This window comes from Thermobia domestica, chromosome 13, assembly GCF_964235325.1.
Source record: "Thermobia domestica chromosome 13, izTheDome1.hap1.1, whole genome shotgun sequence".
Taxonomy (NCBI): Eukaryota; Metazoa; Arthropoda; class Insecta; order Zygentoma; family Lepismatidae; genus Thermobia; species Thermobia domestica.
The window spans coordinates 5,846,885-5,860,825 of record NC_137466.1 but is presented as its reverse complement, the minus strand read 5'-3'; the positions used below and the strand labels follow the sequence as shown (position 1 = coordinate 5,860,825).

The 13,941-nt window shown below is 34.0% G+C and overlaps 2 protein-coding genes across 3 annotated transcripts in view; one reads left to right on the top strand and one right to left on the bottom strand.

Moving 5' to 3' along the window:
• The window catches only part of LOC145667997 (uncharacterized), a 52,158-nt gene extending 39,701 nt beyond the window's left edge, over positions 1 to 12,457 (bottom strand). For both annotated transcript variants that reach the window (XM_081735440.1, XM_081735439.1), the window contains exon 1: positions 11,768 to 12,457. In XM_081735440.1, the coding sequence (XP_081591566.1) occupies positions 11,768 to 12,096 (329 nt within the window). In that variant the 5' untranslated portion in view covers positions 12,097 to 12,457. The remainder of the gene's footprint in view (positions 1 to 11,767) is intronic.
• LOC145667995 (zinc finger MYM-type protein 1-like) overlaps positions 1 to 13,941 on the top strand; it is a 126,764-nt gene that overhangs the window by 42,030 nt on the left and 70,793 nt on the right. The window lies entirely within an intron of this gene.

Genomic DNA, 13,941 nt, shown 5'->3' with positions numbered 1-13,941 from the left:
AAAACACACACACATATTAACACACGACGATATAAAGTCACACACTATTCTTGAAAATATTAGTCACAGTAAATCAGATCACAACTTGCAGGGAATGATTATTTCGTAAAATACTGATGTAAATAATAGAAAGCAGCATAACGAACACCAAGAAGATACCACTAAAAGTTTAGAGAATGCAGCAGATTCTACGAGTACGTCCGAATACAATATTTTTTGTTGTTCACAAACGGAGAACGACGTAAAAACAGAATGGATGGACATGGACGCAAAACACAATAAATTGTATGTAGTACCCTGTGAGTTATCAGTAATTTGACCGTGAAATTAATAGAAAATTGCAAATAATCGCGTAAGTGGAATGATGTCGCAACGACTAAAGACAGACAATGCGGACGGAAAATACTCTTGATTTCGTTCAAGGCCAAGGTGTAAAATTCAAACTCAGCAAGTTTAAAAGATAACGTCAGTGTTACCAAGGACATGATAATGAATTATCATGATTTTATAAGTGGTTGTGGTGATATAAAAAATTAGTGACGGTAAAAACAAATATAATAATTAAATGTTGGTGAAGGAATGTGTTATATAAATAGTGAAATATTATTTTAAGCGTGTGGAATTTAAAACCAATAATTGATTAAGTATATTTTTATAATGTGAATAAATGAAGTAAAAACTATGATGACTATAAAAACACATTAGTTGGAAACAATACACGGAAGGAATAGAAGGAAATTTCCATGTGGGACTCTGTTGATACATATATATACCTATGTGAGAGCAATGTGTAAAAGACTGTGCAAGCATCTGAGAGCTTGTAATATGTAAAAACAGCCAACAGCTGGCTGGGGAATGTTTATTTGAATAATGTATATTTTGAATGACGAAAATTAATGCGCGAAATTGTAAATATTTAATCTATTATTTTATATTTTGATTTTGTTAATATTTCTCATTTACGGCAAAGGAATACGGTTATAGTATATATTTGTATGTTTGTAATTTTTGTATAATATTTTCCAATCTCAGGTGTCGATTGGATCTGACGCGAAGCACCTTTGAGTTTCAAAGGGGGCCGTGTTGAGGGATTGGAGTTTGATAAATTTTATTTTCAAAATTTTTAAGAATTAGATCAAATAAAGATAAAATGAATGTGCAAGAACTAAAAGACAAAAACTCAAAGTTAAGTAATTGCAGAATTGGGTTAAAGAAATGAATTACAAAATTATGTTGTCTATGTTTTGGTTGTGTCAGATGTAAGTACACATGTATTAATGTGCAATGTTGTGATTACGAAGAAAAACACAGAAATAATGCTGTGTCAGAAATGCTGAAAGAATAAGTTGTAATGTTTATGTTTGTCAATTGTTAACATCAACATAAAATTTTAGGATGTAACAAAATTGTCAGATTATGGAGATAGACGTCTGGATATTTTGTCTATTTGATGATCATTGCAGAAATGTTAATTTCGGCAATGAGATAGCAAACACGTGGAGAAATGTGAAGCAAGGTGGCAGTCTGGAGAGTAACTGAATTGACATAAATACTCTTGGAAATTGAGATCATTCTGAGATTAGACGGCGTTCAGCGATTAAACGGCGATTCAACAGCGAGAGGTCTCAGTCAGTGAGTCGACGAAGGGACTCCCAATTCAATCTTTTGTTATTTAATATTTCGACGAGATTTACTTGAAGTTCATCCGAGAGCTATGGTTAACTAGTTCATAATACAAGAACTATAGCCGTTCTTCAGTTGAACATTTTAGGAACATTTTCTGGAGTTTACTCTGCTCCACCTTAAGCTTCATTAGAGACTACATCAACAGCTACTCAGAAGGTATGTGTTTGCTATTTGTTTTACATCATCAAATAGAGAATATAATCAGACTCATTAAGTTGTGATCTGGAAATGTATGAACATCCTACACATAACACAGTACACTATCACATCACGTGTTATAATTGAAATACAATGAATCTAAACCTTACTGGTCTTGTGTTTACTTTTGAAATTAGTAATAGAATTTCCCTGACATTATAGAAAATGCTAGGAGGACGACCTTCCTGTCATTTTGAGCTACGTATATGCTATTAAAGGCACGATAAGGGGGGTTGACAATATTTAGGCTCCCTTATTAAATTTATACTTTTCAGAAGCGACGAGTTTTGAATTAACTAACTAACTAACTAACTCTATGGCTTATGGAACCCGGAGGTTCAGTGCCGCGTTCACAAAGGTTCTCCACTGACTTCTATCCTTAGCTAATTGCGTCCAGTTTCTACTTTGTATTCCTATCTCTGCGAGATCCATCTTAGTATTGTCCTCCCATCTGCGCCTAGGTCTTCCTAATGGTCGTTTTCCTATGGGTCTACCAGTCAAGACTGAAAGCGTTTCTACTTTCTTCCATTCTAGCTACATGACCTGCCCACCTAAGCCTCCTAGACTTCATGACCCTAACAATGTTGGGTAAACCGTATAAACTATGTAGTTCCTCGTTATGAAGCTTCCGCCATTCCCCATTCTCGTTCCTCTTGGGTCCGAATATTCTTCTCAGGATCCTCTTCTCAAATACTTTCAGTCTATGTTCTTCCCTCAGAGTAAGTGTCCATGTTTCACAACCATACAGAACAACAGGCATAATTATCGTTTTATATATTTTAAGCTTCAAATTCCTCGACAGAATTCGCGACGACAAGAGATTTTCAACCGAATAGTAACATGAATTCCCTGCTTTTAGTCGACATTTAATTTCTTCGTGAATATGATTTTCGTCTGTTAATATTGATCCTAAATATTTGAAAGTATCCACTTTATCAAAAGCATTATTTAATATTTTAACGCCTCCACAATTTGCCGTATTACGGTCCCGACGCACTTCCATGTATTTAGTTTTCTCTGCATTTACTTCTAGACCCATGTCCCTGCAAGCGTTTAATAAGATCTCTGCATTTATTTCTACTGTTCTCCTATCATCCCCTATTAAATTTACATCATCAGCATATGCCATAACCTGGTGAATGCCGTTCAACTCTAGGCCCTGGTTGCTATCTTTGATTTTCCTTATGGCGTATTCCAGAACAAAGTTAAATAATAATGGCGACAACGCATCTCCTTGTTTCAGGCCATTTTCGACGTGGAAGCTCGTGGACAAAAATTTTCCTACCCGGACTTTACTTTGGGATTCACTTAAACATATCTTAATTAATTTAATTAGCTTTCTCGGTATTCCAAGTTCTGTAAAAACGTTGTATAATGTTTCTCTCCTAACCGAGTCGTAGGCCTTTCTAAAATCAATAAATAGTTGATGTACCGGGGTATTGTATTCCCACTTCTTTTCGAGTATTTGGCGAATGGTAAATATTTGGTCGATAGTTGATCGATTTCGTCTAAATCCGCACTGATAATCTCGAATAATTTCACGTGCGTATGGGGTCAATCTTGCTAACAGAATATTTGAAAGGATTTTATAGGATGTTGACAGAAGAGAAATGCCTCGGTAATTATTACAGTCAGTTTTGTCGCCTTTCTTATGAATTGGAACAATGATTGATTCTTTCCACTCTTGTGGCAATTCTTCCTTGTTCCAGATAAGGAGAATGAGTTTGTGTATCCTGTTCCACAATTTTTCGCCTCCAGCTAAAATTAACTCAGCCGGAATTTCATCTACACCCGGAGATTTGTGTTTCTTCAATTTCTTTATAGCGGCTTCCACTTCTATTCGATTGGGTTCTGGAATATACGGTTCTGCGGTGTGTATCTCCTTTTCTGCACGCACATTAGTTTTTGGCTGCGTGTTCAGCAAATCGTCAAAGAAATCTTTCCATCTATTTAAGAGGCTATCCGTATCGGTGAGAACTGTTCCGTCAGATTTCTTTAATATATAAGCACGAGGTTGATAGCTTTTCTTAAATTCGCTGATCCCCTTATACATGTCCCGAATATTTTTATTTTTACTATTATCTTCAAGTTCCTTAATTTTAGCTTTCAAAAAATCCCGTTTCTTTGTTCTAAAAGTTTTGGAAGTTTCCCGCCTGATATCTGCGAAATTTTGTGTAGTTGTTTCATTCGGATTTTGTAGCCACCGTAATTTTGCCTGTTTTCTCTTCTCTGCTATTTTAATGCATTCTTGGTCGAACCATGGTTTGTTCCTACGTATTTCCGCGTGTCCCAATTTTTCTACTGCTGAACTTTTAATGCTATCTCTAATTTCAATCCAAGTATTCTCAACACAAGTGCACTCCGAGTCTTCTAAAACCGCGAATCTATTCGAAACTTCAATCTGGTATTCCTCTCTTACCTGGCTCTCTTCTAATTTCTTTAAATTAAATCTCTCCGTTTTCGGACATTGAATATTACCTTTATTCAACGATAATCTCTCCCGTATTATCGCTACTACCAGGTAGTGATCAGTGTCACAATCAGCCCCTCTAAACGACCGGACGTCAATTATGCTAGATTGTCTTCTTCTATCTACTAAAACGTGATCAATTTGATTATGTGTTTTTCCGGCTGGTGATGTCCAAGTGTATTTATGAACGTCGCGATGTGGGAATTTTTTACTCTTCACGATTAGGTTTTTGGATGTTGCAAAGTTCACGAGTCTAACACCATTACTTTCCTTATGCAAACTTTCGTTCCCTATAATCGGTTTGAAAATATCCTCTCGTCCTACCTTCGCATTGAAATCCCCTAATAGAATCTTCATATGGTATCGCGGGAGTTGGTCAAATATCCGTTCCACTTCTTCGTAAAAACTATCTTTTATATCGTCACCCTTATCTTCAGTTGGAGCATGTACATTTAAAACAATAATATCACACCACCGTCCCTTAAGAGTAATAAAAGAAAGTCTGTCAGTAACAAATTCAACCCGTTTAATTGCTGGTAATATTCGTTTGTGGACGAAAAACCCTGTTCCTAACTGGTGATTTTTATTTCCTTCCCCGTAAAAGAACGTAAAATTTCCGGAATTCTCAGATCCATTTCCTTCCCACCTAACTTCCTGAACTCCTACTAAGTCCATCCTGTATTTCTCTAACTCACTCGTTACAGATTTTAACGCGCCTGCCCTATAAAGACTTCTAATATTCCATGTTCCAAATCTCATGTCCATTTTCTTTTGCTGATGTCGTGCCAAGTTATCAGTCCTTGTCCGAGGCTTTTGTGAATGTTTCTGAACAAGTACCTTTTTTTACAGGATGAGGGTGTTAGCCTTACCCAAACCCCCAAGCTGGAGGACCACTCCTAGTCGTCTGTCCGCGACTGCTTATTCAGTATATTCGCAGCTAACCTCTATATCTAGAGGCCTTCTCCTCGATCCGCAACCTGAGGACGCGCCATGCCGTGGTGGCAGGAACCCACGTTACACGGCGAGTTTTGAATTACTTATATTTTTTATCTATTTATTTGAAATGCATGATTTTATGATTCTAGAATTCCATGCTAAGGTAACGTGGGGAAGCATTAGCACCTTCATAACTTTTATATTATTACTAGTGATTGTACGTTTGTGCTCAAAACAAAATTTAAATTTCTTATAATCTGGTGTAGTGCCATTCAGAGAAATCAAATTTCTACACTGGGTTTGCTGCTATTACAGGTTTTCTTTGCAAGCGATGTCCCTCGAGTGTTATTAGCATTGTCAAACAATTTAGTCATTACTGTCTTTTACGTTAAAAGTAAAAAGGTTGTGTGAAGGTAAATGTTACATTCTGAATACCGAAAAATGCAAGAAATGTGTTACGCATTTCAATATAAAAGACAGGAAGCTGAACTGTTTGAAATAAGTTCTTTAATATGTTAAGTGTTTATATTTAAGTGGCATTTTGTCATGTTACTTTCATTGAAATGGGTATCATAAGCACGTGAAGAAGATTAAATTTGTACGTCAAAAATTATAATCTGTCGGGTCCCTCTTTTTAGAGAGAGTACAGTTGGCACACTAGCTTTAAACTTTCAAGAAACTGTCGCGTGCACCAGCGTTTTGGGTTATACAACATTCAAGAGGGGAGAAGATGAACAATCGGCATATTATATCTCAGTACACAAAATTGACACCTTGTTTATCTGATATTAGCTAAGGAAATGGGTGAATCGATTGAAACTAAATTTTATACTGCAGTCAGCCAGACAGGTATCTCAGCTAGAAAATTCTTTCGTTCTTTCTTCACGTTAATGTAATGAGAATGAAGATTCTACGAGAAAGAGAACAGATTTAAACTTTACGCGGAAAGGAGAGTATCTGACGAGTGGATTATGTTAGGGTGGTGAAATTTGACATATAGAAATTTTAAGGAATACCAGTGAGTAAGTGAACTACACCTTACGAGATGAAAACAAGTAGGCCTAATCTCCCTAGATGTATTAATATAGCCATTTACCATATCATATAAAATTAATAAGTAAAGTATAGTACTCCATCACGCATTGTCTGACGGAGCTAAGTGATCACAATTTTGATAAAATACAAAAAATTTAAAGAAAACTACGTTTTCAAGCGGATGTTGTGAAATTAAGCTGTAAACGCATATAACTTTGAATCAACTTATATGCTTCTTTAGATATTTTAACGCGTGCACCGTCAAAAACAGAAAAAATGTTGTAGTATACGACTTAACAGTTATTTACTGAGGAACCAGTGGCGTATTTAAGGGGGATTCCGGGCTTAAGCCCCCCCCCCCGAAATCTTACTTACTATAGTAAAGTATATGTAATATCTTGTAGAATTTTCACATTTTCAGGCAAAGCCCCCCTCCCCGAAAGTTAGCAAAGCCCTCCCCGAAACAAAATCGTAAATACGCCACTGTAACAAAGTATTTTCATCATTTGTCTTTCAAATAATGCGTTTATCCTTTCCGAAAGTGCTTTTTTTTCTTATATGGAGCGTTCTACTTCTTGAGAAAAAACATCGTACATTCAAGAATATACGAAACTTATTCACCCAGTGAATATCCAAACCCGAAGTCCCACACCACATAAATTTAGCTCCTCAACTGGATATCATCCTGCACTAAACATGCAAACTCGGATTATTATCACTCATTCTTGGAGTATAAGTATTGTATAATAGTATATATATATATTACAATGTATACGATTTTAGAGTAATTTTTAAATTTAAAAAAAAAAAAACGTAAACAATAGATGAAAACGAAGGCGAAAGGTATATTGAGTCTAAATTTCAGAGACCACAAAACATTTAAACTGCATAACCGTAATCTGCTGAGTTATAACTAACCAAAATAGGGAGGCAAAGGAAATAGACAATTACAAAAGGCAGTATGAAGTATGGCAAATGAGATAAATACACGACAGTACTCACAAGATGATAGAAAACTCATATTTTGACGGTATAATACAGTGTAAAAGATACAGAAAATCGAGAAAAGGTGCAAATTAAAGAAAGGGGAAAATACGTGGAAAAATAATAAAATATATTTAAAAACTGATATACAAGTAAACTATAAACCATTGGGTCCGTAACCTTCTCGTTCCTCTTGTTTCCCTGTATCTTGATGCCGTTAAAATTTTGATTGAATCATAGAATATATTCCGCCAGGCAAAAAGTCCAATAAAACTTTACAACACTTTTTTCTTAAAGCAGTTTACACCTTTTCTCTCATAAAACCTTAGGTCCATAGTCATCGTTCTGCTTTCCTAATGAAATGTCAATTCGAAGGCAGGATGAACTTAATAATGTCGTACTCACGATTATGTTCGTAATCTGGACTGTAGTGGATTAATTTATAAATAAATAAATAACACTTCGCGAGCATTTTATGAGTGCATTTTAGTACCACATAATGAAAATTGACTTAACATCGCTCTGATATGAACTTAAATAATAATGATGATGTCAGACTACAGGAGTTCTATATAGGAGAACGAAAAGTCGTTTATAAAATACCCTTTTCAAATCTACTAGGGGAATATTATCTTTAAAAAAAATGTGCTACTCCTTAACAAAAATTGAGGCTAACGTTCCCTAGAAATCGATTTGTAGTCATAATGACCATCTTCCTTTAAAAGAAACTCACAGAGAAGAAACCACCGTCCGGCACAATTTTTAAAGGTAAAAAGATACTATTTTTATCAAAAAGATACTTTGCATATTTATTTTGTATTGATAAGTCTATTCTTAATCTTCTATTCTAAAGCTATTCTTAAACGGAAAATTGAAAATCCTGCAGGACTTATATCTAGGAGATTTTCATATCTGTATAAAATCTAAAAGCAAAGTAACAAAATTTATTTCACTAACCTAGTAAGAAAGACTCCATCTCAAATTACATCCTCTGTAGTTAGAAACTAAATTACTGGCAATAGCTGTTTAAGTGCGAAAAATGTTTCAAATAGAACGGCGGCAAAATTTTTCATGGTTTGTTCATAGAGTTATTCTTATACTGCTTTAAACTCACAAATAACATCTCAATTTATTTCGCTAGCCTAAAAGGAATGAAAAGATCTCAAATTATAACATTCACAGTTAGAAGCAGACTAGAACCCGTTCTGATCACCAAGTTTGAAAGAAGTTTAATGAAATAATCAGGATTTTTTTCACTGTTTGTCAGTACGGAAATTAATACTTCGTTCTTCATTCTAAAGAAAAAAATCATTATTTACTTCCTCTTCTACTAGGAATAGCACGATGTCAAACACATACTTCTACGATAAGTACAAAGCAGCGCAAACAAAAAGTTCGAATTGGAAAACGCTTGAAATAGAAATAAAAGTGACTTTCTTTGTAGCTCGCAGCTAAGGACATTCTTACAAATTTCTAAATTCTAGAAAACAAGAACTCCTAATTTGTTACACTTAACTTATAAAAATGAAAACATAAAAATTATTCATTCCGCAAAGTTGGTAGCAGAATAGTTGCAATTAAAAGGAACACATCCGAAACACGTTACAATAATGTTTCCAATCCTTACTCTTGAAATGTTATCGAACTTGTGGTTGGAAATGGTACTTTCTCCTCATCTCAACGCAAAGGATATAATTTGAAATTGTCTTATCCGTATTAATTGAGGGAAATCATTATTTGTTGCTATATGATAAAATATAAAGGATACAAGTATGTACGTAGATAACACAAACTTAAATTATTCGCTTCTTCTATTTTTAACCTATTATAAATTATGACCGCTCATTTACGCCCTCTCATGAACTAAGGTGGAAGGTTTCACTTGAAATCACGTTATTGGTACTCAATTGGTGAACTAATTAGTCATTATTTTCAACTATCTAACAAAGAGTAAGAAAATCCTAGGTATGACTTACAAAAATATTCCCAGTCGTTTTATTTGTAACATGATTTGAATCTGGATCTATTAATGGCGAACGTTCTGCTCTTATAAAATTTGAAATCAAGCCATTTTATAAAATTTCTTAGGATTTTAAAGAAACAGTGGACCTACATATGAGTCGCAAACTATTTCCTACTTTCATTTATTTGAGACCTGTTTCCAATCTTCAGGGATTATTGATGCCATTTTCTATTTCAAAATGGTGAATGTTTCAAAGATTGTTAAATATATATTTATACATCAGTGGAATCAATATGTTATGTCCTCTATTAGTCAATAAGTTATGATAATAAATATATATACTATCTATCTATCTTTCTATATATATATATATATATAGCAGTTATATTTCTTGTACGCTATATTCAAAAAGTGATTTATGATCAGATTTTTTTTTTTTTTTTTTTTTTTGCAAAAGTTAGGTAAAAACTTTATTATAATACTGTACAAACTTATATTTTACCAAGCACCAGCTGAAGTAACACTACTTTCAGAAAAAAAAACAATGCTTAAACAAAATGTTTTAAACTAAAAGAAAACTCATGAGAATAAAAAAGAAGAGCAATACTTTTGTGATTTCCATGTCTATTGCCAGTACAATTGCCATTTTTAAACATAATTATAACTATTATTATAAAAATTGAGCAAAATTAATAACAGTGAGCAACACCTACTGCGCCTGAAGACTATGGACTCGAAACTGATAGCAGTCCTATTTGACTGTTTTCCCATCTCTAATCTTCCTAATATTTTGGATTCTTTCACTTCTATAGTACACTTTCATAAGTGTATGTTAACTAGCTGTTATAAATTAGTATATGATCCGAGCTTTATCCTTCTAACGTGATGACAGCGAGAGAGAGAGTAAATTTTTAACATTTTCTCTAACACTTCCTTTTCGCAGTTAAGGTAAACCAAATAATGATATATAGCCTACCGATTCTTCAAAACTAGAAGGTCTTGCATAAAACTACTTTGAGTTATACAAACTCTAGGGTATGAATTTGTATATCAGATCAACCAATATGTACAAATTTACTGATCGAGATTTACTGTTAAATTTACAGAACGAATTCGTAATAGCATTTGAAATAACACCGTACTGTGCATTTTATGCAAGGATTCGCACACAAAGTACCTAGTAATTACTGTAAGCGAAATGAAGTATAATTCAATGTGCTAAATCACGACACGGAACTAGAACAATGTTTGAGAGTTAAGGAATCCACATAGTTAAGAAATTTACGTTACTAATAACGTGTGACTGAAACACAAATATGCAAGGAATGAAAGCACGTGTATCCCTTCCTGCTTCATCCTATTCGACGCAGCCCTTTGCTTGCAGTCAGATCAACATCCTGCGCCTTTCCCTAAGTTACATAGCAATCCTGCTCTTTTGCGGGCTATCTACCACATGTTGGTTAGAGTTGTTTGTACAATAATTCATATATCGTGTACGTGCACTAAGCCCTAAAGTGAACTTGTACGTACAAATGGAAGTCCATACCCTAGAAATGATTGCTGAAAATATAAAAAGTCGACTTCTTTGAAAAGAAATTAGTTCCGGGATGAAATTAATCTATGTATGGACCTCTGCATTTAATGAACATCCAGTGTTGGTTACAATTTTCTTTTATCTTGTATTTTGTTAATGTCTCTCGAAGCCCTCCAGAAAAGTGAGGCTAGACTCATTCGAGCTAATTCCTGAGTAAAATCAATATCGTCAATAGTTTTTGTTACAGTATAACACATTTCACGTTGAAATTTGGAAAATTTTAGGATAAATTTCTTTACCGCGATTGGTTATTTTACACAAGCCTCTAGATAAATAAAAGGCTATCGTAACAAAGCGACTTTTATTCACTTATCGACTGATACGAAAATAAAAATAGAACGTACCTGTACTTTATATCTGCCTCTCACTTTATCTATGGCTGTGTGTGTGTGGGGGGGGGGGGGTTTAACGCATATCGGATGTCTTGTGCACATGGATACTTCTTACTATTGCATTACGTAGAAAATTTATGGTATTTCATGAAGAAGTGGTAATAGAACACAGAAGAAACGCAGATCAGGGGGTTTTCATGTATACTATTACCCGAAAAAAAAATGTAGCATAATTTTATTGTTATTAATGTATGAAAAAACGTTGAAGAGACTCTGAGACATTGAAGCTCGCTCGTGTTTAAAAATTAAGTGATTTGACATGGAAGGACCCAAAGATACGAACTACATAAGATTTATATAGGTGGTATCGATCTTATTATTATTTGGTATACAGCTAGCCTATATGTGCCATGCCGTTTCGAAATTTTAAATTATTTAGGTTCGAGGTACTCCCATGCCTAAATATTTCTCGTGAAGTATTGCTTTGAACCTGTAAACTTTCCGAGCCCATGTAACCGTATTATTAATCTGAGCCAATTATGGTATTATATCAAAAAATTGAACATTACCTTTCTGGCTGAACTGAATTTAAAACTTTTGTTCTTAAATGTTTTGAGTCCTTGGAGTACGACTCGCAAGTTTCTTGAACCACTACTTTTCTTAGTGTTTCTATATTACTTTTAAATGTAGGATCTACTGCCAACGCATCCAAAGAATACATAGCAGCATCCGTCTCCATTGTTTGCTCTCCTTCCCTTGTAGATAATATTAATTCTTTGTTGTCAGTCATCAGTTCGTATGTCCACCCTTTCCCTTCGAGTGGATCTTCCTGAGGTAAGTCATAATCAATTTCTTCTTTGCACATCAATTCTAACTTAACAGACGTCTCACCAGCCATTATGACTATATATTTTTAATAGAAATTTCGCACTGTTATTGATACTTCATTTTATTTTATGCTGACAGTGTTAATGAAATGATTTAAGGAACATTCACAGAAGTAACTTCATTCCTCCAATCAAACATACGATCAAGTTTTAATAAAATACAGAATAATTAATTACTGAAAACAGTAGGTTCTTCTTCTTCTCCACCAGCATAATATCCACAGTTAAAAAAGACCTCTAGGGAGTTGTTAAGTGTACCAAGAGTATAATAAATGAAAAAAAGCGTATTACATAACAAATGATTTAAAGTATAAAGAATATAGACAATGAGAGGTGTTAGCACCTCCCACGCACTGAAACGAACCAATTTTTTTTTTCAACAATTCCTTGTAGTGTTGCCAACATTATACGAGAAAAAGTGGCTAAAATGATCAGCTAAAAGTGGCCAGAAATTGCTAGAAAAAAAAAAAAGAAGCTTTCACGCTGAGATAAAGATAAATAAATCCGAATTTTATAAGAACATAAAATTAAAGCATAACTGCTCATACTGAGATAAATATTATCACCTGTCCCTTCAAGTTCAGGCCAAACTTCTTTTGTCTGGATTGTTTGTACTGAACTGCTTTCGTTTAACTACGTAGTTGCAAAAGTGTGACTGAATTTCCGTATAGAGAATAACACTTTTTCGCGCCCAACTTGTGGGCAGAGGGAGTATTCCCGGTAGGAAGGAAAATAAAAGTTGGGAATATTCCCGGATTTTTCCCCTGGCATATAAATTTCCTGGAAGAAATTTATTTCAATTTCTTTACTTTATCTTCCAATTTATAAGAACCATGTGTCTAATTGCTTTATTTTCATTCATTATTATTTACTTCTAGGTTTTAAATAATTTGGAGATTAAAAAAAATAAAAATCTTTGAGAGTACTTTATATAACTAATAATAACGATATTTTAAGTTCCATTTCCATTTGCACTAGAAGGCAGCAAGGCACTAATTTACAAATGATGGGAAGGAGCCAGTTTGTAAAGTAATGTAGAAATTATGTAGAAATAGACATGAAGTACTATCAATGCACTCCAAGCCAACGTTAATAATTGACTTCGGTCTGTCTCGTCTCTAACTCGAATTTCTGAAATGGTCCTTGGACTTTTCTTACATGTGAATTGACGCATGAAATTTCGAGAAACAGGTAAAAAGGTCGTGTGTGGCAATGTTAAGTGCTAAGTTTTGAAACTAGGTCAATATCTTGCAAGTATTGTGAACATAAATATGTATGCGCACATGTGTACATTACTTTACAAACTGGCTCCTTCCCATCATTTGTAAATTAGTGCTTTGCTGCCTTCTAGTGCAAATGGAAATGGAACTTAACATATCGTTATTATTAGTTATATAAAGTGCTCTCAAAGAATTTTATCTTTTTAATCTCCAAATTATTTAAAACCTAGAAGTAAATAATAAATGAAAAGTCCTATGTACTGGTCTCTGACCAATAATGTACGACATGCATGAATAAAGGATGAATGAATGAATGAATGTGTCTTCTAAGAAATGGTGAGATGTGTCTTCTCACAGTTACCCAACCGAATTTGTTTATAACGTTTAAAAATTTAATATATTTATAATATTAATAGTAGAGTCAAGTTTAGGAAAACCATTTACATTCAATTTAAACTGTTTAGCGGTGTAAAAGTATGTTGACTTACTATACCATTTCTTGACATATTTACTTGCATAAAACACATTGTAAGTAAATATGCATTTATGCGTACTCTCTAAATGTAATAAAATATTAATAAAACAACATAATACCCTTTCAGAGTATAGAGTTTGAAGAATCTTCTGGACATAGCA